The sequence below is a fragment of the Aplidium turbinatum genome, chromosome 9, assembly GCF_918807975.1.
Source record: "Aplidium turbinatum chromosome 9, kaAplTurb1.1, whole genome shotgun sequence".
Taxonomy (NCBI): Eukaryota; Metazoa; Chordata; class Ascidiacea; order Aplousobranchia; family Polyclinidae; genus Aplidium; species Aplidium turbinatum.
In genome coordinates, this window is record NC_137480.1 from 21,116,900 (window position 1) to 21,141,143 (window position 24,244).

Consider the following 24,244-nt stretch of genomic DNA (forward strand, 5'->3'; position numbering starts at 1 on the left):
GTAGAGATCACTCAGGTGCGTAGCCAAATCAAACAAGAAAACTAGATCGCATATCCAATTTTTATCTTCCATTTCAGCTATTGGGTGCCTTTTAAGTTTCAAAAAATTCACGACTTCTTTCGGCAGTTTGTAAAATCGTTGCAACATGCAGCCCTTGCTTAACCAACGCACCTCGGAAAAGTACAGTAGATCTTTATGTGTCGTGTTGAGACCATCCAGAAACTTTTGAAACTGACGATGGTTGAGCCCTCGTGCTCGAATGAAATTACTGCCTTAATAACCGGGCTCAAGATGTGTTTGAACTTCAAGGATTTTGTGCACAGGTTTTGCTGGTGAATGATACAATGAAAAATTGCTATGTCATCATCGATTTTTCTCTCCCTCAACTTTCTTCTTACTTCAATAGACCCTGATTTCAATAGACCTATGAATCCAATGCCAGTTCCGGACATGGATCGAGCACCATCAGTTGCGATTTCGCATAAGCTGGACAAGTACAGTTCGAACTTGTCAAAAGCATCAATTACTTCCGTACAGATGTTGTCAGCACCAGTTGTCGTGCCCTTCATTGACTGTAGTGACAGAAGCTCTTCCGTTTAGTTCAAACCTTTGTCCACTCCTTTTACATATATGGCCATTTGTGCTGTGTCTTTCTGGTCGATACTTTCATCGATGGCAAAACTCCATGAAACAAAGTTCTTCACCTTATCCCTGAGAGTGTCACGAATATCACAAATCATCGATACGCCTCGCTATCGTCCACCGTGACAGATTTATTTTCTCAAATTTCACTCTTCATTTTAAAGCACATTTCCTCTGCGACATCGATAAGACACTGCTTCACAAAATTACCATCAGAATACGGTTTCATTGTTTGAGCTATTCTCTGTACAATTCTGTGCCTCTGATCTACTCACGTTCCCAATAATTAAATACAATCGGATTAGCGCTTACCGGTGGGAGATTTCGAAAATGGTTAACAGAAGGTGCGAAATGTACAATAATCCACTCTACAATGAATTGTTCGCACGTACCAGACTAAACTAAATTATAAATACGTTTCGCGGGCCGTACACAATTCAAAATTGGCACACTTTCGCGGGCCGCACAATTTTTCTTCGCGGGCCGCATTTGGCCCGCGGGCGCACGTTGCACACCCCTGGACTGTATTCGATGAAGTTTAAACTTAAGTATGTTTGCATGTTTTATTTTTAGACACATAAGCGTAAATCAGGTGATGTGACAACTAAGTAATTTAAAGAAGATAAAAATTAACAAAATAACTGTAATCAAATAATTAATATGCTTTTTTAATTTGAAAATAAATATTATGTTACAGCGTGTACATAAATTTTAATAATTTCAATATTTACCTACATGTTTTTGTGTTTAGGCACAAAGACGTAACTGAGATGATGTCATAGTTACATAATTCAAAAAGGTAAAAATTAACAAAATTGCAACCAAATGCTGTTGCAAGTGATAGTTTTTAACTTGAAAACAAACAACCTGTGACGTCGTTTATAATTATTTGTCAAGATTTCAATATTTGCTTGTTAGTGATTAGTACGCCCGTGGTAATTCGGATAAGTACATTCAACCTCTGACGTAGTAGTTTGTATTTGTTCAAGTATTTTTTAAATATTTCTCTTGCTGGGCCAGTGCTTGTTTACTGGGTCGTGGAGGTGCCAGATACGCCTCAAAACTCTTTTTCAAAGTCTGGTTTCAATCAACATCATCATTATTAAGTTCCTTCCTCTCGTCGAGGGTTGGAGGCAATGAAGTGCCAAGTTCTTTCAATAATTTATGTAAATTAGAACTTTATTGTACATTTTACAACCGTGTTTTTGCTGAACTATTTCAATCATTGCTGATTGCTGAAAGTATGCTGCAACCTGAAAGACCATGCAACACATTCACATTTAAATGACGTAACCGTCAATAAATAATTTTGTTTCTTTGTTTTACTTTTATACTGTTGATTTTATTTCAATTTTGGCAAGGAAGCCGCAGTGGTTTCCACAGGTGCAAAGGGAAATACAATAAACGTTTTTTGGCAAATTTCATAGGAGACACAATAATCAGTTACATAATGGCAAGTTGATCGGCTAATAAATTTTCAAGGGTCAAACTTTAAGTAGTTATGAGATAATTTTTCTACTTTTTTCCTCTATACAAAGCACTGGCTAACAATGCAAGTCACACAAGAATGCATCAGCTTGGAACAGGCGTTTTCTCCATTCTGTGGAAGAAGGATGATGGTTGTTGATTAACTCATCCGGTGTCAATCGGTTCGAATAATTTGGCCATCACTGATTATCTAAACATGATGTTTCATCAAATCAATTTATCTCTGCTTTTAATTATTCTGCAACATTCTTTAAACTAAATAAATTATTGTTCATTTACAGACCTTTTCAGACGATCAAAACTCCAACCTGGTTGTAAAACCATTTTTACGTGTATTTAGCGCTACCTACCGGAGGTAAAAATCGCAACGAAAAGTCGCAAAAGTATTTCCTCAAGCCTGGATGTAATTTATCTATGGCTTTTCATAAGTGTTCAAACTTATGTATATATGCTTAACCAGCCAACAAATGTAGCGCGTTTTAAGTTGGTTCAATGTTCACAAACGTTTTTCATCGCATCCAGCCTAATCTTGTGCTTTGTGGTTGAAGATTTAGATCAAGGGTCCACAACCACCGGGTCCCAACCCATTTCCGGGTTGCGAACAGATTGCAACCGGGTCGCGAGAATACATGTCTAAAATGGCCGTCAAGAGTGCGAGTTAGTTGAAAGTACGTCCTTTAGCATAAAATAAATTGACGGCAGTAAAAACGTAGAAAAAACGTAGCCTACTAAACACATACAAATAAATATTAGGCTACCTATAACATGTTGTAGGTAAGTTATATCTATCAAAGCAGTAATGGAACCAAAGAGGGAGTAGGCTACTTGGTTTCTCTAACTGGCCGATTGTGGTTTGATAATGATGATGATACTGAAGATGATGAAAATGCAGTGTTTTTGTCTGAATGTGATCAAAAAGGATATTGCTATTCTTTTGGAAAAGTCCTTCAGTCAGCTACAGCTTTCCATTGCAAAGTCCACTAAAAGCTCTGATCCTAGGTGACGTCTACTAATAAAGCACATTTCAGATATTTTTAAGCAATTAATCAGTTGATCCCTGATCTGGCAGACGCCATCTAACGTGGAAACGTTTAAGGGCGCAGACAAGCCAACAAACGTTTCAATTGTATATGGAAACGTACAAACGTAAGTCGGTCGTTTGTGATCAAACAGAAGTCGTTGAACTGCACAAACAAGTTCGTTTCAAAGAATGTTGCTAATTAGCGTTGCTTTGCTCCAGTGGTTAGTTTGTATCCCAACTAAAGAACGTAGAAAAGTTGAAGCAAATTGCAATGCTTTTGTAAAAGAAAAAAAAAAAACTTAACTAATAATAGGTTAAGTCAGTTATGGGCTTTAGCGTTTTTTATTACAGAAATGTGATGAAGTGAAAATAAGGGTAGAAACAGAACAGATTTAATTCTAGAAGTAGGCTTGATGTTTCAACCGAATGTTGATTGGCAAGAGTAGAAACTAGGGGCGCTCAAAGCGATTTGTTTCAGACGAAATTAAACTTCTTTAAAAAATTATTCTCAAAAAGAACGAAATTTGAAAGGTTTTGAAGTGAAGATGCAGAAACATGAATAGTTAGTTATTTTTCGAAGAATCCAAACTTGAGACTTTCATTTTCAGGAGCTTTCTGTGTTCAGAGGTTGTCGTGCGTTTCGAATTTGTTTTGTACGTTTGAGTAGACAAAGAAACAAAATCCCTTTCATTTTGAAACAAATTAGAACTAGAAGTTTTGCGACTAAACGAAAATTTGTTTTTCAAATTTTAAAAAAATTTTCATTTCGAACTGTTTGATTAAAAAAAACGGGCAGAGATCTTTTTGGTAAACCTTCGACAAAGTTAAGAAAAGCGTTTGACTTTGAATCTTGTGATGGAAAATTTCAAATTAAGTTGCTACATGCGCCAGCTATTTTGAATGTTACTTATATTTATTTCAAAACGTCAGAAAAATGTCTTGTTTTGATTCAATTGCATTTTGATTGAAAACTGTTGTCATCTTGATATGGCTTATTTTTTGCCATTGCTTAAATATTTATCACAAAAAAGATTATATTCCCCGAAGTTGTTTGTTTTATTTTGGCCCTAATGTAGGTTATGTATGACTAAAATCCCGAGGTATAACGTAAGATAGATGACCTGTACCACGAAATGGCATCCTCAGATAAAAACATCTGTTTAGCTTTTGAAAAAGTTTCTTTTCGCAAATTTAGACACTAAAACAACCACAATGGGCCCAACTTGTCAAATGTAAAGCCCAAAGTTTTTTTACAAGCTTTCATTTTTAGTTTTCAATATGTTAAAATTCTAGTTTAATTGAACTTTAAGCTGATGTTGGGTCAGGGATTCTTATTACAGAAGATCACGTTCAGAACAAACAGATTAATTTTTGACTAATCTGGTGAAATTGGGTAATGATAAGTTTATGCTTTATCTCATATAAAGCCTTTATAATAAAGGCATGCACTGCACCAACATGACTTTACAAGGAAACATTTCATGAAAAATCGTGCAATAAATCTTCTGTAACAACGGATAATCCCTTGTAAATAATGACCAAAAAAGATCAAAAAGAAGGCCATAAGACAGTGGTAGTGTTTGTTTATATGTGACATTAGTAATGGATTTGAAACCGTCGAGACAGTTGCAAACTTATACGTGGCCTCAGGCGCGTCAATTCGTTGACTCGCCTTCTAACATCCGCAACTCTTCTGAGGAGTGCGGCCTGCTGTTGTTGCTTTTGCCAGACTTTGCATAGTATGCAATGGTTTGTTTATGACTGTTTATTGATTGTTTTGTTTGTTTAGTGAACGGCGTGTGCCATTTATCTTGAGTTTTTCTTTAATGTCTAATAACCTGTAGTCACAAAAGGCAAAAAAACTTGTAAAATGAAATCAAATGTCACATTTTGTTGTGAATACAATTCTTGTGAAAAATGTGTGGTTTATATTTGCAAAATGTTTTTTGTTTCTTTGTTTTAATTTCTGTGCGTTTTCAAAAGTATTAAAACAACCTTGACTATCAAAACTATTACAGCACATGATCAAATGCTTCTTTTTCAAGTTTCACGATTAAGTGCACTGAGTCCCTACGCTCATATCATAAAATAATGGCTTACCGATGTGGCCCATAAGTGTATATTTTTGGAAATTAAACCGCGTGGATGCAGTAGAGAGCACATATTGTATGTGTGAATCGGCAACAAATTTGCACTTTTCTCACCACGCAAGCGCGTGTTGCTGGTATCACATGTACAATAGGGTGTTTTTAGCGTAATACGCAAAATTCTAACCATTGTTAATATTAATGTACAGGATGGTGTTCATTTCCATTCAGTAAAAAAATCCTTTTGGCAAATTTTTGTTGAAATCCGTCGACATTTACTACTTGCGCAAAGAAGCTAAAGTTTAGGTTGTTTAGCCTATAATCTAGCAGCGGAATATAAGCAATTACTGGTACTTGTAGGCTACGTTACTTCACAGAACAAATAAAGCATTGTTACGTCACAATTGCAACACCTCGTAAAACTACAAAAATTACACTGTCATGTCTGTTGTGCTGTTGCATTTATTTCAGTTTACTAACAATTTGCGGTTGTACAATGGCTGTGACAAGGTCTAAAGATAAAATTTGGCTGGTAGGTAGCAGTTCAGGTCATTTCCTTGGGGATTGTCCTTGAAAAACATTTCTCTCTGGTAGATGCTGTTTCTAAGTCCCCAGTCATCGACTTATTCGCTCGGTTCCGCGACTTCTGGCCAAATATAGATCAAGCAAACTTCAGCACATCTCTGGACGATCCTGCTGTTTCTGATCAATTACAACCTGTCCGCGCAGAAATCCTGAAGTTAGGGGCGACAAGCTAGATCTCAATCATCCTCGGGACGATTACGCTGAATTATTAGAACTCAGCATCATATTTCTCGGAGGAGTGCCGAAGAGAGGTGTTAAATTGCGTCACCCTGGTGCACTTCATCGAGCAAGATGGATGGCACGAGCGATATATTCCCTTAAAATATGGCTGTTCAGGAAGCAATTCCAACTGGACCTTCGTACCACTGGCCGAAGACAGACGCAGCCCAAAACGTCCAATCAATTGCTACGCATGTGCTTATTTATTGTGAGTGTTTACATAGGCCACTGGCACAGCTGTGATTCAGCCATACAGGCACCTCTCAACGACCTGAATTTTATGAAGAACTTAACAACGTATGCTGATGGAGAAGTATCTCAATTAGCCTTCAAGGCTTACTCCAGACACCTGTGGTACTTGTCGGAAGGTCTCATTGCCTTTGCACTGTTTGACAGCAGAGTCACTGACATTGATAAGAGGGAAATGGTTTGCAGTATGGCAAACAGTCATGGATCCGAAGATCCGCCAAACCGGGCCGTGGTACCTACCCGATATTGCTGAGAGAAAACTGTCTGATTTCTGCACTACTGCAACTGAACGATTATTCACAATACTTGGTCTAGACCAGGGGTTCTTAACCTTTTTTTCCTTATTACCCATTTCTGTCCAGATCAAAGTCCCATTACCCAAAATCTAATTTTATCTATTTTACCATATTAAAAATATAAAACAGCGTTATTCAGCAAAAACAACATTTAATGTAAAGAACGGCATCAATAGTTTCAGTGAGACATTTGAGGTTTTGTTGTGTACAATCGATGCAATATTGGGTGCGATTTTGGATACTGCACAAAGCAAATCTGACTTCAGATCTAACAGCTTGTTTCGTAATTTTGACTTCAAAGCAACAACACTTGAAAATGCTGATTCACAGAGATAAGTGGAAGGGAACATAGTCAACAATGTTAGTGGTTTTGCACAACTTTTGGATATGCTTTCCCCATCATTTTCCCAAGCTTTCATCTTCAAAAGTATATAGCTCGCTCGTCTCAACACTAACTCTAAATGTACACTATATACACTGTGTAAACTACTTCAAACAACTGCTAACAGCCAGAGTTGCCAGATTTTGAAAAAAAAAGTAGCCAAAAAAGTAGCAAATTTGCTCCCAAAGTAGCCCAATTTATAGCAGGGGGCGCAGGAATTGTTTTCCAACTTCTGGGGGGCTTCGCCCCCCAGACCCCCCGTGAGGCGTTCTAACACTGACACAGCCACAATCTTTTGGATGTCTCTGTTAGGCATACTTCATAACAGGACTGCTTAGCCTCAGTTTTGTCATGTGTTGGTTTTTTTTTTCACTGAAGGACAAGGTGTACAATCATCATTACACAAATTCAACAAACATACATTTTCATCAAGCCATTCATTCTTATTCCAATTATTACTATTGATTAGTAAACTATGTAAAAACTGCATGCCAGTCAGTGGAAGAACATGAAAAAAAATGTTAATTAATTAACATACAAGCAGTCAAATGCTCTTGAATGTACAGCTAAAAAACACACATATGAAAAATCAACTTAACAAACCCAGTGAAATTGCACAAATTATTCTGGTAAATAGCAACAGAGTTACCTTACAGTAAGGCACGTTCACATCAGGCTCTATCGGGTACAGATTAGATTCTCACTACTTTTTCAGCACACTGCTTTTCAAGCACTTACGTAGAGTTCGGTGATAACGTAACGCTAGAATAGACTAGAAACTCACTCAACCGTGTCCCTTGCTACGTCTTGGAAACATGAGAATGCGCTGTAAAATTTGTAAACTACAAATAAACTGTCAGTAGACTGCAAGCGAAACTTACTTTAGTAAGAAATTTCCGATGTAAAAAAGTCGCAATCTTGTTATATTGTCGCCAATCTAAATTTAAAAGTAGCCCAAAAAGTCGCAAGTCGCCAAGCTCAATTTTTTGTCGCAAATCACATATGGAAAGTAGCCCAATTTGCGATAAGTAGCCCAATCTGGCAACATAGCTAACAGCAACGCAGCCATCAAGCTTGCTCATAAAACAACTGTAAATGAACTGATTATACAAGAAACATCTTACTATTATGTCACAAAAATGAAATACATAAAACCGGCAACAAAAATAATGCGAAAAATAAATCACTATGACGAAACAATTCTAAAAATGATAAAATATCACTGTGCTTGTTTGGTTGTTTTGAACGGACTCAAAACATCAAAAAAAAGTTTAAGTGATGAAGCAACTTTACCACTCACAACTGTGACATTGTTTGTTACATCTATAATTCTAAATATTCTGGTTCAGCTGATTACCCACCTGCTATCCTGAAATTACCCACATGTGGGTAATTACCCATAGGTTAAGAACCACTGGTCTAGACAAAAGCTTCTTAACCCTTGATCCTAAATACTGGGCTGAAAATGAGGCGTACCAAAGTGCCAAGGAAACAGTTTCTGCCCTGAGGGTGACAAACGATTTGGCAGAACGAGGAGTGGCGCTTATGACAGAGTTCAATTCGACATTGACTAGAGATGAGGAGCAGAAACAGTACGTTCTGCAGGTAGTGGAGCATCATCGAAGAAAATTTCCCGTAGCCAAAAAAAATTAAAAGCCATGTTTGGATGGTCTAGCTCAGATGTATTTAAACAAGAATATTGTACTCGAGTATGATGCAGTCATTGACATATTTGCCAAGCGCAAACTCTAAGTTTAATGCGATGGCTGTCATTGCGAATCGTCGAGAATATTCAAAAGTATTCGAGGTCGGAAGGACTAACTTATTGTTTATGTTCCATTATTGTTTATGTTCTGAAGAGTTTGATATCTTTTGTTGGTTCATTGATTGGAACAGTAACTTACTTCTGCGGAATCGCTCTTGATTTAAAGTATGGGGCCGTTCAAATATCATATGACGGTATTTTTGGCGATTCTGGACCGCTACACGGCTGACTGACACAATGTATTGCCGCCCCCCCCCCTAATAAGCTTTCTAAATACGCCACTGCTTCTGATCATCTCGGTTATGGGTGAAACACGGTGTAAAGGTTGTTAGAGGAATAGTTGCTTTGTTGCTATATTTGCTTTGTTATTCTATAAACGTGCCTGAAATGCGTGCATATTAAAAGTACTGAATAAAGCTGGTTATTTGGTTACGTGTTGTAAAGTTGCTTGTTTTATTGATTTTGCGGATTTTTCAACCTCCTTGCGCAAGTTGTAAATGTTGAAATAATTTCTTGAAATTTGAAAGACATTGTTTTCTTACCAATTGTAACAACCTGGTGCCCTGTACAAATCAAACTTACGATATGAGAAAATTAAAAACACCCTAATGTACAACACTAAAATTAAGGTTAGAATGTTGAACATTGAACGTTATAGATTTAGTTGTAGCATGAAAACCTTTTATCAGGTTTGCTTATTTATAAATCCACATGTAACCATTTAATTCATTTTTTATACGTTGGTTAAAAAATACGGTAATTGTATAAAAAAAAATTAATAAAGAAAATGTGGCCAATGGACCTATTTTAACCCTCATAGTGAAAACCTTGTGCAGTCACGCCACTTTCAAACACGAAACCTTGCGTCAACAGCTCTATCTGGAAGCAGTGGCGTAGCCAAGGGGGGGTTTTGGGGGGTTAAAAAAAAAACCTTTGGCACGCGTGTGACGTCACGATATTGAGAATGATGCTTTCAGTTTCTATGTCTCTAAAACAAAGTTTGGCTAATTTTAAACTAAACTGCATTAAAGAGCGAGTTTTGCCTATACCAAACATTCAAATATTTCAACCAGGAATTAGCAACAATAAAACATAGAGACTTAGCTTTATTGCCAAAAAATGCCAAGAAAACATGATCTTATCCTTTTGCTATGCCACCGGACAGCACCATTTTACGGAAATATTTATACCCACATTTTTGTTAAAAATGCTCTCAAAATGCACCAAATTCAAAGTAATTTTTCAAAATTTTCTGGGGATTACCTCCCAGACCCCCCGCCACTGGGTGTGGCCTTTGGCAAAGACGCCGTTCGGCTTCTCTTGCCGGTCGTCAAAACCCTCCCTTTCAAAATTCCTGGCTACGATACTGTCTGGAACAGTCATTAAAGATGAAGTTTGTACTGGTGCAAAGACACAAAGTTAATCTAGTATAAGACAGGAAGTGTCAGTACCTATTTTATTGAGAATTTGTTGTCGTATTCAAAAATATGTTGCATTGGTCCAGCGTTATCATAAGGTCAAGAAAGCAACCTTTCGGGAAAGCTTACACTACAGCAGGCTTAAAAAGGGTAACATGGCATTGTAGTAAGAAATCAAAAATTGCAAGAAAACCAACCTTAGTTGGCGTATCAGAGACAGCTTTATTTTTAAGTTTATGTTTGATGCGTCAAATAAACCTTTTATTTTACAATTATCGAAAAATACTTTTCTTTAAAATGGATTTCTTGCGCTGGTAAAGTCAAACGTCTGGCAGACAGCGGTAAAAAGAAATTTTCAAGCTGTTCAGAGTCTGTAAACAACTTTATGTCGTCAAGGAAATCCCCAAAAATTATAGCACAACACACCTTTCAAAGTACCCGCGTTATTGTAGGCATTAAATTTAATCAGTTTAATGATAAACTGTCAATTGACCCGGGATAACATTCTCAATAAATTCTTATCATAGCGCTTCACTCGTAAATTGTATAAAAAAGTTTCCTAGGTTGTACATTTCAAACAAACTTGAACATTTTACCTTACAATGACCTAAGAAAATGTTCTGTGGAAATAAAGTGGTCGTGTTGTATTGGAGAACTTAGCAGCGATAAGCGCATGGGCGGCTGAAAGCTGTACCGGCAAAGCGAACATAATGTGTTAATTAAATAAGACTGCATGTCAATTGTGGACATCGTTGGAAAATGTTAACATGATAACATCTTATCTTAAAAATAAGTTAATATTTCCTTGTGTTTAAGCGATAAGAAAGGTTAGCGTAGACTAATTTGACTTTCCAAAATGCCTTAAAAACAGGTCACCTATGGCATCATTGTTAGGATTTGGATCGAGCGGTGTCTGGTGTCAACGAATATTTTGATTCTTTTGCGTCCAATCCAGTGATGTAGCTAGAAAGAAAATTTTAGGGGATAGAAAGCAATTGTTGGGAAGGCAAATGTTTTAATGTTTGAAATAAAAAAAATTGTTTAAAAATACAGTTACTAAACGTCGAATGGTTACTCAATGCAGAAAAATATGAAATGTCATTGAATATGCAACTACAATGTCATTAAAAAGTTGTGATAGTATTCAAAACATATTCTTTTGGGGGCAAGATAAAATTGAGGGGGGGAGAGCGATTGCTCCCAAAAGCTCTCGTGGCTACTCCTTTGATCCAACCGTGGCCTACTTTTGACACCCACCTGGACCGTTTATCCATGTTTCTTATTTCAATACTTTGCATAAAACACCGATAAACGTTTTTCAAGAAATGGATTAGGTTTATCAGTTTACATAGCACCAAAATTCTACACAAAACCGAACAAAATAAACTAACTTACGTTTTACCAAAGGCTGAAAGCGTAATAGATTCAGGTTTTCCAGACGTTCCAAACCGGAGTGCCATTTACAATATTATGAGGTGCCGCAAGCTATTTCTCATATTCGTTTTTAATTTGTTTTCAAATGGTTAGCTATAGGATCATTGTTGCTGATAAATTTTCATGCACGATTGTTTTTGTTGCATCATTTACGGCATTTTTTTGTCATACCCTATCATATTATGATATTTCGCGGTCACTAATCCTTGATGTGGCACTCTTATATTGTAGTAGCTTTGTGGTGTCATTGTATATGTACAAGTTGCACTGATATTCGATTGTAGTTTAGCAGGTGAATGCTGTGCATGGAAAGGTTTTTGCCCATTTTGTCTGCTAAGGGAAAAACGATATCATCGGATATAGGTCTATCAAGTTTCACACTGACTTCAAAATAAATATACTTTACTTTGCTTTTTTTTATTTTTTGTTAAAACATTGTTTCAAAGCGACATTCAATTTCAAAGTAGGTTGACATTGAAATGTTACTGCACAATTATTGTGTTGATTTCTGAAGGTTTTATTGTTAATTGCCTTTCCCAAGGGAACGCACAAAAAGCGAACACATTGCGTTACTGTAGATCTGAAAGTCAAGCACAGAAGCTATTAATACCATTTTTTAAAGTTTTTAGTATGAAACGGTTGAGGTTTGGTTCCAGCAACCAGCTGCATTCGAGGTGAAGGATTGTTTGTCTGTGATGGGGTGCCACAAAATATTTTTCTCTTTTGAAGGGTGCAGTAAGCCTAAAAAAGTTAAGAACCACACTGTTCGTTAGCCGACGCTTAGTTTTAAGTCGATTCCAAAAATTCTATTTTTATAGTCAAAAAGATTACTTTTAAAAGTCTTTTATGGCTTTTAGATGTTTGTAAAATCGCACCATCCAGATAGCTATAGCATCTAAACCAAAATTTTTAATCTTTAAATTAAAAGTTATGTATTAATCTCCGGATAACATTACGCCCTAAAGCTAGACAAACCCGAAACTTATTTTACGTTGGTTATAAATACAAGTTTAGCTGGGGCGTTTCTAATATGTAAACAGATACACATAAACTGTATCAAGGAATATGTAACATGACTTATGGAAACATGGGAGGCAGCTTAAAACCTTTTTTGAAAACTTTGCCCTTCAAACCCATGTAATATGGAAGAAAGATTTTAAACTAATGAGAGTCTTAATCATAATTTTGTATTCAGTGTCAACTTAATTAATACAGAAAAAATTGTGAGCAGAAACGCGGCAATTCAACCACTATCCTTTTTTCAACATAAGACAACAAAAAACACAAGTTTTACGAATTTGTGCTTGCAAGACGAAAGGGTGAAGATTTTGTTTGTTGTATTTAGGTTGGAAATTGGTTGGAAAATTAGGTTGGAAATTGCACCATAGAACCGTTAAATCCAACTCCCTGTTAATAGATGAATTGCAGCGTTTCTCAATATTTGGCTGCACACAAAAATGGAGTTTAAAAGTATGATCTTTTAATAACCAGATTAGACCAAATAATGGACAGTTTTTCAGAATATAAAACAAATTTCAGCCATTTTATTAGCTAAAAGTAGGCTATTAATATCGGTGAATGCAATTTTAGGGACTAATATTAAAAGAACGTAACACATTGAATTTTCTATTAGAAACGTATCTATAAACACAATTTTTTGTTGGCAAGTCGTATCCCTTCTGTTTTTACATTTCATAATGTTGCATAGACTATAGACTACTTATGTACATTTGTGTAACAAGCAAGTGGGTTATTAATACAGTTTAAGAAACGGTATATTTTTTTTTTTTTTTATAAAATATTTGTTTGTTAATTCGTTTTTGCAAAGCTGCTTTGAATATGAAACCAAAGTTTTCTTTTTAGTATAAAAGCAGTATAATTATTGCACAGCTGAAAGTTATATGCGTTGTAAGAGTTTCAACAAGATCCTCTATACGCCAAATAAGATGGCAAATACCATTCTTTGAATATCATATATTTTGCAGATGGTCATATTTATCTCTAGTTGCATTGTGCACGGTTGATAATAATTTTAATAACTCAGCTTTTATAACAGCAAGCCAGTGATTGCTGTGACGGTATGGGACATCTCTGAGAGAAACTGCTGCGAGCCTCTAGGCAACGAATTATGGCTTGATTTTGTATTAAATATCACATCAAATCTTTACCGAGTGTTGATTTCAAGTCGGAGTGTGACATGTCTCGAATAACTTTATTTATAGTCATCCGAATTTTTTTTCAAATATTTTGACCTCCGAGTGGAATTATTTTTGCTTTGCAAGCATCTATAGTTTGCTAGGTGACACACATGCGTAATTTTGGTTGGAGTTCGGTTATGAAGGGTAGATTGGTTTTCCATTCAAAATGCGAACTTTTTTTTAGGTGAACAGGTAAGCTTTGGTAGCTCTGAAAACTAGATATTTCTGTAATTTTATTTTTTGTCTGTGTCTTAGGAAAATGGGAACGCAAGATGAGACAATCAACCAAATAAAAAAATAGGCAGTTTGTTGCATCTTGAAATCAGGAAATAAATAGAGTTAAATAAAACAACATTTAGGCAGTTACAAGTAATCTTTAATTTTCTCAAATTTTTTACATCCAATCGTGTTTATATGACTAAAACATTGCAAAAAAATTCAAATTAAACATCTGCATTTATTGTTGAGTGAATAAATAAGAACCATCACTAGCAAGGAGGAGCACAGCAACGTTGGAGCTTTGGTTAAACTTTTCTCCCATTATTAGGCTACAAACCTTTTATTGACAAAATGCAATGTTTCTTTGATGGGGAAACACCACTTTTTGCAACTTGGTTCCACGGAAGGTGCCTGTCCTAAGAGAAACGTTATAATTAGCACTTACCACAGTTCTAATTCTCCTTGGGTTCTTTGTTTTAAAATTACGAAAACACATCTTTATTGTAGTTTTCCATTTTTAATTTGATACAGAAGTAGAACAAAGATATTCGTAATTAAGCCAATTAAAATTTTACATTGTTGTTTTTCTCGACTGTACGATTTGTTTGTATTTATTCTTCTTTGAAACGTTAATGTTAATTCTTATTTTAAAAATATAATCCTATTCTCGATAAAACCAATTAACGTTAACAGCAAGCTAAGGAGATTGATGATTAAATGAGTGGTTAGCCTTAATAGTTATTGACTACTGCACTGGCAAACCTTTAAAAGCAAGTCAACAGTATCAGGTAGTGCCATTAAACGACATGTCAATAATCATAGATCTCTTTTTAAAGATAAGATAACTCTTACTACTAGTGTTTTATGCATTTCATTTGTGGTGATTTTGCAATAATGATTTTACCCTTTACTAATTGTTATGAAACCAACTCATAGAAATGAGAAAAATTTTCGCATTGGTTTATTGCTAAAATTCGTTTGTGTGTTATGTCATCAGGCAGCCGCAAGATAGTGCAAAAGTTTGCAATTTCGTGGAAGATGTCTAATTCTCGCATTGCATCATGCAAAGACTTATTGTATTTCTTACCGTAGTTACTTTCCGAAGCAATTACAAATTAATTTTTCCGGTCACGCAGAAGCACAAAGGTCTCGCTTGTTTGTACATTAAAAAGTAACTAAGCATTTTACTGCACTGAAAGGTCTCAGCAGGAACAAATATCACATATAAATACCATAACGTCATATACCTGTCGTCGCACATAGATTATCTTGGCGAGGTGCTGGCAGCGGCTGAAAATCTAGCTGGGTGGAATAGCCAGACTACATTTTATTGTACTCAGAGTTAGTTGTGTTTTCCTCCAGATGGGATATATCGATGTCGTTGGAACAAAAGATAGAAATTAGTCGAGGCCTTAGAAAAAATTATATCAGAAATCAAGCCCTGCAAGGAATCATTCAATAAAATGTTTTGAAACTGCGCAAGCTATTTCTTCTTTTTACTTTTTGTTTTGCAGGTTGCGCTAGGAGGTCACTAAATTTACAAGTAATAAAATGCCTTTATTAAAACTTTTACTTTTGTTTATGTTTTTTTCCTTTATCGAATGCCAAAATAAGTTCGTAGACAGGCAAAGTTTTGAAAGAATATTTGTAAATAACATCAACCTCAGAAGAAGAACTTTAACAGCTTTTTGGATTTCCAATGATAAAAAAATCAGGGAATATTTTGACAATTTTTCTGGGAGATTTTACTTCGACGAGGAACAATCCAAACGGTTGGAATTACCTTCTTCATACTTGAGCAAACTCAGTGATTTAAGTTCTGGAATAGCGAAAAGGCAAAGGACAAGAGTGAAGTTCTATCAAAATAGAAATAGAAACAGAGCAAACGTAGTGGCTTATAGCCAGCAGCAAAGGTAAATATATTTTAGTACTGGATGCCATTCATACAACAACAATATCATACTGGATACAGCTGAAACATTTCTTTGCTGTTTCCGTGTTTCAGTTTTAATGTGGACCTAGTTTTATGTAAAATAAATTTTCTGACATTCATTATGCTTTCGCTGTGAACCACAGTAATTTTAGTTTTGTGACTTGGCCTATGGTTTCAAATACTAAAGTACATGGAGGTAACTTGTGAAAAATTAACTTACTTTTTGCATTTGGTGGTGTCATAAACAAGTCAAAAGAGCACTACCCCCCGCCAACACTGGTTCACCATCATGGTCGCTAAGTTTCAATTCTGACTAGTCATAATTTTAAATCTTCAACTTCTGAAGAATACGAATGATATAAGAATTTCCCATGCAATGTATGCGATCATAAACTGAAAGTTATTTGCAAGAATATTCAGGTCCTACTTTAAGTGTCCAGATACTTTTTTTGTCTTGTTTTTAATGTTTCAGGACTTATAATGTTTTTTTTGTTTTCAGGACTAATTTGACTTGTTCTCGTCTTGAAAATTATAATTGCAACTACACAGACTATCGCAGCTACGTGACATTTTGTCCACTTGGCGGCTCCTATGTGAGATGCATCAGGCAAGTGGATCATTATCTTTGATTACTCAATTTTTACTTTTATTACGTCATTGCTTTGTGTAAAATTTAATTAAAAAATTGCAATTTAAAAAAAAAAAATTTTTTCGACTGTGTTTACGATTTTTTTTACAATCAATTTCGTTTCGAGGATTCGACGTTTAAAAATTAAATGTCTTCAATACAGGGAGAGACAACACGTGATTCAAAGAAGTTGCCATCGGTATGTCAAGCATTGCTGCGATGGCTATGAAGTAGGGCCGTCTGGATATTGCGAGAAAGTTCCAGACAGAGAAGGTAAGAAGTCAAGAACAGTGGTTTCGAAATAACCAGACAGCAAAATCCATCATATTTACATTGATTCAACGTCTGCAGACGTCTGCAGACGTTGAATCAATGTAAAAATAACGAATTGTGATGTCTGGATAGAGATATTTGTAAAAAAACGATAATTGCCATTCCTGGAACAAGATCGAATGTGTTGGTTTCTATTGATTATGATGAAACGCGGTGGTAAACGCAACGTCAAATCTTCCACTTTTGACAAAAATAAAGTATTTTTGTTATCATATCTCAAAAATCTGATGTGATAGTAAAAATCTGACTATAGATTCGGATTCAGCACCCCAAAATTACATTAAATTAGTTTTCAAAAGCCAAAGACCAGAACAAAATTCTTTTTTTAGACCAGTGTTATTTTTGTTTGTTTGTTGAGGTTCATGTTTTTTCATTGTTTTATTGTCAATTGCAGATGATAATTTCTAAATTTATCTTCTAATCTTGTAACTGTCGTAATCCACTAAGTTTGAGCACAGGCTAGGTTGATAGTAAGAATCTCGTTACAATTTCAGTTTCAGGATGCGGAGGATACAGATTGATGCGAGAAAAATACGGAATAATTATGAGTCCTGACCATCCGAGCAGCTATCCGGGAAATTTAGATTGCCACTGGACAATTCCAGCAAATAGTAATGAAATTGTCATCATCAAGTTGATGGATTTGGATACGGAAAAACCGGTGTAAATACATGATACCTTTTTGACAACCACTGTTAAACTTACAGACGTGTAAATGCGTTCTACGTTGTATTACCTTTCACGCGCACGTCGTATCTTTATGAAATCTTTCAGTCGATACGCAAGCACGTTTTGATTTACAAACTTTAGAGCCGCTGAAAAAAATGATAACAAAATCTTTTGAACATCCTAATTCTTCCTAACACATAAAACCGCTATTACAAACTGCCAACTTGGTATAATATGGAGAATATGCAACCGTGGAAACTAAAATACGAAGGAAGCGCATTTTTACGCTGAAGCAACCTCTTTTTTGTTTACAGGGGTCTTTGTGACTTGAGAATAGGAAATTGCTTCGAGCATTGTCCTTTCGACAGACTTCAAATTCGTAACAACAGAAATAACAAAATAAGTACTTTATGTGGAACTTTGTTACCTCAAAACTATCTTCTTTACTCTGGAGGAGATGTGGACTTATTTTTTGTGTCAGACTCTTCCAACGAAAGCAGAGGATTCAAACTTGCCTATAGCGTCATAAATGGTAATAATGACAAAACAATTTTGAATAAGCGTGCTTCATCACTAAATGTAGAACATACAAACAGCTTTGGGTTATTTATTTTGAAAAAAAATTAGCTTGTTGTAGTAGCCTACTGTTGACATAGTTTACTGTACTTTTAGCTGCAAATTTTTTATGCAATAAAATTAAATTTTTATTCAAAACTGAGAAATTATCGCAATGTTAATTCATAACTTGTCTTTTTTGTGTTTTTTCCACTCAGTCCATAAACTATCGATGAAAAACTAATGACTATTTGATTTCCTTTTAATTAAATTCAATCTTATTTGTTGCAGAGAACAGAATATATCCTCGCACATGCCACAACGGGCAAATGTGGTCGTTTTGCAGGAGGATTTGTCGTTTGACCTGCGAAGACACAACATCCTCAAAATTCGGTCCTTGGAAGATTTGCATAAAAAGTGCGTAGCGACCTTTAAATATAATTCTAATATAAACGCTTTTACGCCCAGCATCACTTTAAAATAACGCGCGTTTGCATGGCACCAAGTTTTGTTTTGAAACAAAATATCAAAAATTTATTGACACCTTTGAAAATGCTTATCGTCAAATGAGAAATCAAAATTCTCCGAGACAAAAGCTTGCAATTGGAAGAATGTTCATGTTCTAAAGATTTGTATCACAAATCGAACCCTGTAAGGAAACCCTGCGGAACCGCTAGGATTTTTCAACCAAACTGTTGTAAAATGCAGGACGTGAAAGACTTATCAAACGTATCATAATAAAAAAAAATCTGGGAAAATGTTAAATATTTTTGTGACGTGTTTACACCATGAATAGAACATGCGAAAGAAACTACCTGGCTAAAGTAGGATGTGAATAAAAGTGTTGCCAGACATAATAGTAACAATTACATTGGTCTTTGATTGCGAAAATGTCTAAAATACCAAAACAATAAAACCATAAACACATTGAGCTACAGCAGAGAACAAAACTCAGTAAAAAAACTAAGCTTTTCCTTCTTCTAATCATCTGCGCTTTTTTTAAGGTGATGGAAACAGCAGTGTGGTAGATACGTCATCACGAGATGACATCACTTGTGAGCCAGGTTGCGCTTGTCCCACTGAACGGCCAATATGGCACAATGGGTCATGCGTTAAAATAGAACATTGCCGACGTGAGTATGTTGTTGTATCATCTGAGGCGTAGTTGCTAATTGATTGATTTTTTTTTTGATTTGGATTTAAATTGATTTTCATAGTTTATTTTCAAAAATTACAACTTTATCATTGCTTAATGCCAAATAAAGCTTACAATGAGGAATTGCTTTTGCAATTGAACTTCTGCTTCTTTTTGTTTTTGTTTTTATTGAACTAGTTAAGCTTGCAAAACCACCACTCATATCACTTAATTATTATCTACCAACATATTTTGTCCATATCTTGAATCTTAACTCTGTTTCACTGATGTAGTAACAAAATTGAAATATTGACTCGTTTTGCTCATTTTTCAGAAAAAGTCTTTCAATGTGGAGTTCCATTGTCTCTTCCTTCCAATAAAATCATAGGTAAATAAAACATTTAGATTGCACTTCATTTTTTTTAATTACTGAAATTTCTAATTTAGATTAGGCTATTAACAACGTTTGATAGCAATCATATAACTTCAGTGGGCAGTCAGTTAGGTCTCACTAGCTTCATGATTAATTTGCTGTTCAGCAAATTATTTGGATGGTTCCAACTGGCATAAAATTCCACTGCAACCAATGCAAGTTTTTGTTTACTTTAATGGAATTTCGATTTTTTCACCAACATGATGATGTGATAGTATTTGGACTAGGCTATGCAATAGATTGAGTTTCGCTTTTAGCAGCATGATCATTGCACTACTTGTCGCTTATTTGGACTTAGCCGTGCATTTACCTCAAACAGAAAATTTCCAGGCATCGTATCCTTTAGATTCGTAATTAGGTTCCTCTCTAGCACCGGCTTGACGGGCATGCTGTTGTTCTCTAGTACGTTTAATTGCACATTTCATTATTTTGTATATTTACAACCACCTTGGCAATTTAATTTTTATACGCTAGGTGGCGTCACAGCGCGTGATGGCAACTGGCCATGGATTGTACAAATCACAAACAACTATCTTCACATGGTTTGCGCCGGAACCTTGATATGCTCGGACTGGGTGGCAACCGCGGCTCACTGCTTTTTAAACCGAAATACTTGGACCATGTGAGTATTAGAAGTAAGATTGAGAAAATTATCAATTACCATACGACAACCCGTTAGCTCAGTGGTTACGCGCGCGGCTTAACATCACGCGGCGCAAGTTCGACTCTCTTTCGGGGTGTGCGCTGGAGCAACGCATTCTAAGGACTGCTCTCCATTCAGCGGCATCTAATGGATGGATAATTTCCCGGCAACAACACTTCAACAATCTGTAAACTTCATACTGTCAATCTCGGTAACCAGCCCTGCGTCAAGAGCCTCTACAAGTATGCGAAACTATCAGGAATAACCAATCAAAGCTTTGTCAGTCCTAGGATAAAGATTCAAAACCAACCAACTGTAACAGCTTTAAACTGCAAAGGAACAAAACGTTTTGAAATTCTTCACTATCTTCCCAACATTTGCATACAAACTTTCCCTTTAGTTTCATTCTATGTTTGAACGGGGATATTCCAATGCAACCCATCAAAAATGTGTTTGGGTCAATATCATGGCATCAAACTAGGCAAGATATGAAACTTTTTTTAATTTGTTTATGTTTGAACCCTATTTCTCCTAATGCTAATAAGTCCATAAGTAATGCTACATTACAAGTTTAAATGTCTCAATAAACTATAAATACTTTACTTTATCTGGTATTGTTTTAGGCCTCGAAATATTGACAGAAATAAATATTGGTTTCATTTGGGAAAATATTGGCAATACAAGCAGCAAGATGGAAGAACAACGGAGGTAGTTATTACGATTTGCTGAAATTACAAAGAAATGGCTTCAATTGTATAAAAATAATTTTGCAAGAGTAGCAAGCAAAGAATTGATCTATTGTTGCGTTGAGAATGTGACCAGAGATGGTTCGATTGTTATGCCATGCTCAAACCATAGCGATGGTGCAAACCGACCCATGAATCAACATTGGTTCAATCCCCGGGGTTGGTGAACTGTACCGCTGTAATAGAAACCAGCTTCCGGTGATTGATCCTTGCTGTTGATGTTGCAAGTAGTCATAGTACAGTAGAAGATGCAATTGATTGAGATACTTAACGTAAACGTTAAACTTAACGTTGAAGTTAAACTTAACGTTGACGTTAAATTTAACGTACACGTTGTTACTTTTTAATCCGCTATGACGTTATAGTTTTCAATCGTTATGGCCCGAACTAGACAATGTTTGAACAAACTCTTTCGTTGGTATGGTAGAAGAGGCCAAGACCTAGGTCAAAGTCTTGTTGATTTCTTTGATTACCGGAACAGTAGCCTAGTTTGGATAAGAATTTGCTAAATATTGGCTAATTGGTACTTAAACTTTATTTTTTTAATGCAAAAGATACGTTGCTGGTGCGTTATGTGCTATAAAAGGTAAAGGTGGTGCCATACTTGATTCAAGTGTTGGGCATGAGAAGATAAGGTTCTCAATTTAAATGAGCCTTCGCCACTAAGGAGAGTAGGGCGGCCAATTCCTTTCTCTCGGCCGCCTTTCCTGCAGCAATTATGCCCATCCAACTTATTACACCCTGGGTAGAGGTGAGCGGTGTTTTCAACAACCAGCTGAAGCCGGGGTCGAACCAATGCTGTAAAATGCGATTATCTTAAAGATAACGGCACACAAAACTATTTGTTTCATTTTCAGTCGTATCGAGCTTTACGAATTCTTGTCCATCCTCAATACAACTTTACCAATGATTTGAACGATTTGGTTCTCATCCAATTGGACGGATTTGCCCGGCAGTGGGACAGAATTAGACCAATTTGTTTACCACCTCCTCTTCCACGAAGAGTTACCACGGAGCAACATCAAGAAGCTTTAAGAAGATTTCCAGGAGTAAACGATGAATGTGTCGCTGCCGGCTGGGGAGAAACTAGAAGTAAGTGTTTTCCCCTTATCTACTGTAGATTATGTTAGGTAGCGAGGATTAATTTCATGCTCTACACCGAAATGATTACTAAATACAAAAATAGGCATGGTCGCAAGGCTTTGGGCATGGTCGCAAGGCTTTGGGCACGGTCGCAAGGCTTTGGGCATGGTCGCAAGGCTTTGGGCACGGTCGCAAGGCTTTGGGCACGGTCGCAACGCCTTAGGCGCGCTCGCAACACCTTTCGAGAAGCGGACAGATAAACAAAAAAAGCTTCTTTATGTCTGGCTATAAGCGTGAAGCGTGTTCCTTGGTCAACTAAATTTGTTTGTCCCCAATAATGCCACATATTAAAGTGAATAAAACGTTTGATACAATCGTTTGCGTACACGGAACCATGAACCAAAAGACAACCGTGTTCTCGGGTTTTGAACCGACAACCTTAGAACATTGAGCAGACGAAAATTGATCAACACGTTTGATTCGTTATGAAAACAACTACCTTAAACCAATTTTTTTTTCATCTTCAACGCTGAAGCTTCTGTAGTCTTTCATAAGAAACAAAATCTTTACATTTGAAAGCTACAGTAAAATAAACTAAACTCTATTTTGTCCAGTGAAGCGGCTCCCATGACTAAACCTACCCCGCCCCTAACTATAGACCAAGCTTAATCGCATGGTAGGCCTAGTTGACTGCTTCCATTCCAATATGCACAAGTAGAGTTTGGCTATCGGTGGTTGGTTGGTTTTGAATCTTTATCCTCGGACTGACAAAGCCTTGATTGGTTATTCCTAATAGCTTCGCATACTTGTAGACTGTAGAGGCTTTTGATGCATGTCCGGTTACCGAGATTGACAATGGTGGTTTACAAATGCGGCGCAGAAAAACAAACTGATGACAATGATACTCTTAAGCCTTGAGCGTCCATCTAACTTACAAAGCACTGGACGAAGCTACACTTGGCTTTCCGCCAGCTGCCCTGAAATTCAAGCAAGAGATTCCAAATATAGGCTAGCAGCAACAATTCCATTTCGAATTTGATTGACGGTTTTCTGTTAGTTCAGAATTGTAACTTCAGGATTTCTGTTGATAATAATCTTGCAATTTAAACTCATGTCACAATTTTATGGACTTGTTTGCAAACAGACGTGGGACCAACAGCTAGCCGCTTAAAGCAAGTTCGTCTTCCTATAACACCCGCCAGGAGTTGTCGGTACACCTCGTACGAATGGAGAAGAGTCATCTGTGCCGGAGGTCTCACGAATGCCGACACCTGCCAAGTAAGTAACACAAAACATTTGCTCAAATTGAGTAGGTTGTGTTGGAAGCACAAGAAGTTAGTTTTTTATATCTAACCGAATCGAAAATATTGCACAGCCAACATTCACAAAAGCAACTTTGAAATGCTTGTTTTTATTCTAGCAAAAAGTCGAGTTTGAAACATATGACTTCATCTAAGTTTTATCTTGAAAAAATTGTAATAAACTAAAACTCAGTAGTTTAGTTCCCTGGTAGACCTGCTCTTATTAAAGTCGGTAAAATGTTTTAACTTTCAGGGAGACAGCGGAGGCCCCTTTGCGTGCAGCGAAAACAATCGCTGGTACCTGAGAGGGATCACTAGTTTTGGAGACGATTGTGCACTTGGGATACCAGGAGGATACACTCGGATAAGTCACTACATCCCATGGATGAGAAGACATATAGGATATCAATGTGGCGTGTGATGTGACAACAGTTTGCTTGAAACACGCTTAAAAATATGCATCAACAAACAAAAGAATACAGGACCCAGACAACAACACCCGACATTTTTACATTGATTCAACGCCTGCAGACGTTAAATCAATGTAAAAACGTCGGGTGTTGTTGTCTGGGGAATTTAGTTTCGATTATGTAACTCTTTCCGTGTCGCTTTCTTCTATGACTTTTCAAAACAGAATTACTGACTACCGCCCAGTGGTGGTATAAACGCTTTTATTTGTGACACTAAGTTTCGAGTTAATTTGACTTAAATGCTGGGAAATAATACTCGTAGTGTTTTAAATCTGTTCCAGTCTATGATGAAACACATAGCCTAGTTCTTAG

At 36.3% G+C, this 24,244-nt stretch overlaps 1 protein-coding gene across 1 annotated transcript; it reads left to right on the forward strand.

Moving 5' to 3' along the window:
• The first annotated feature begins 5,734 nt into the window (after window positions 1-5,734).
• On the forward strand, window positions 5,735-23,883 carry LOC145776780 (enteropeptidase-like). Its single transcript, XM_082588005.1, has 16 exons — window positions 5,735-5,748; window positions 5,968-6,523; window positions 13,969-13,976; window positions 15,719-15,916; window positions 16,436-16,547; window positions 16,732-16,837; window positions 17,392-17,560; window positions 17,881-18,098; window positions 18,413-18,538; window positions 19,126-19,254; window positions 19,591-19,644; window positions 20,164-20,311; window positions 20,956-21,040; window positions 21,936-22,170; window positions 23,306-23,439; window positions 23,716-23,883. The coding sequence occupies exons 1-16, from the start codon at window positions 5,735-5,737 to the stop codon at window positions 23,881-23,883; spliced, it is 2,460 nt and encodes an 819-aa protein (XP_082444131.1).
• Window positions 23,884-24,244: the final 361 nt, after the last annotated feature.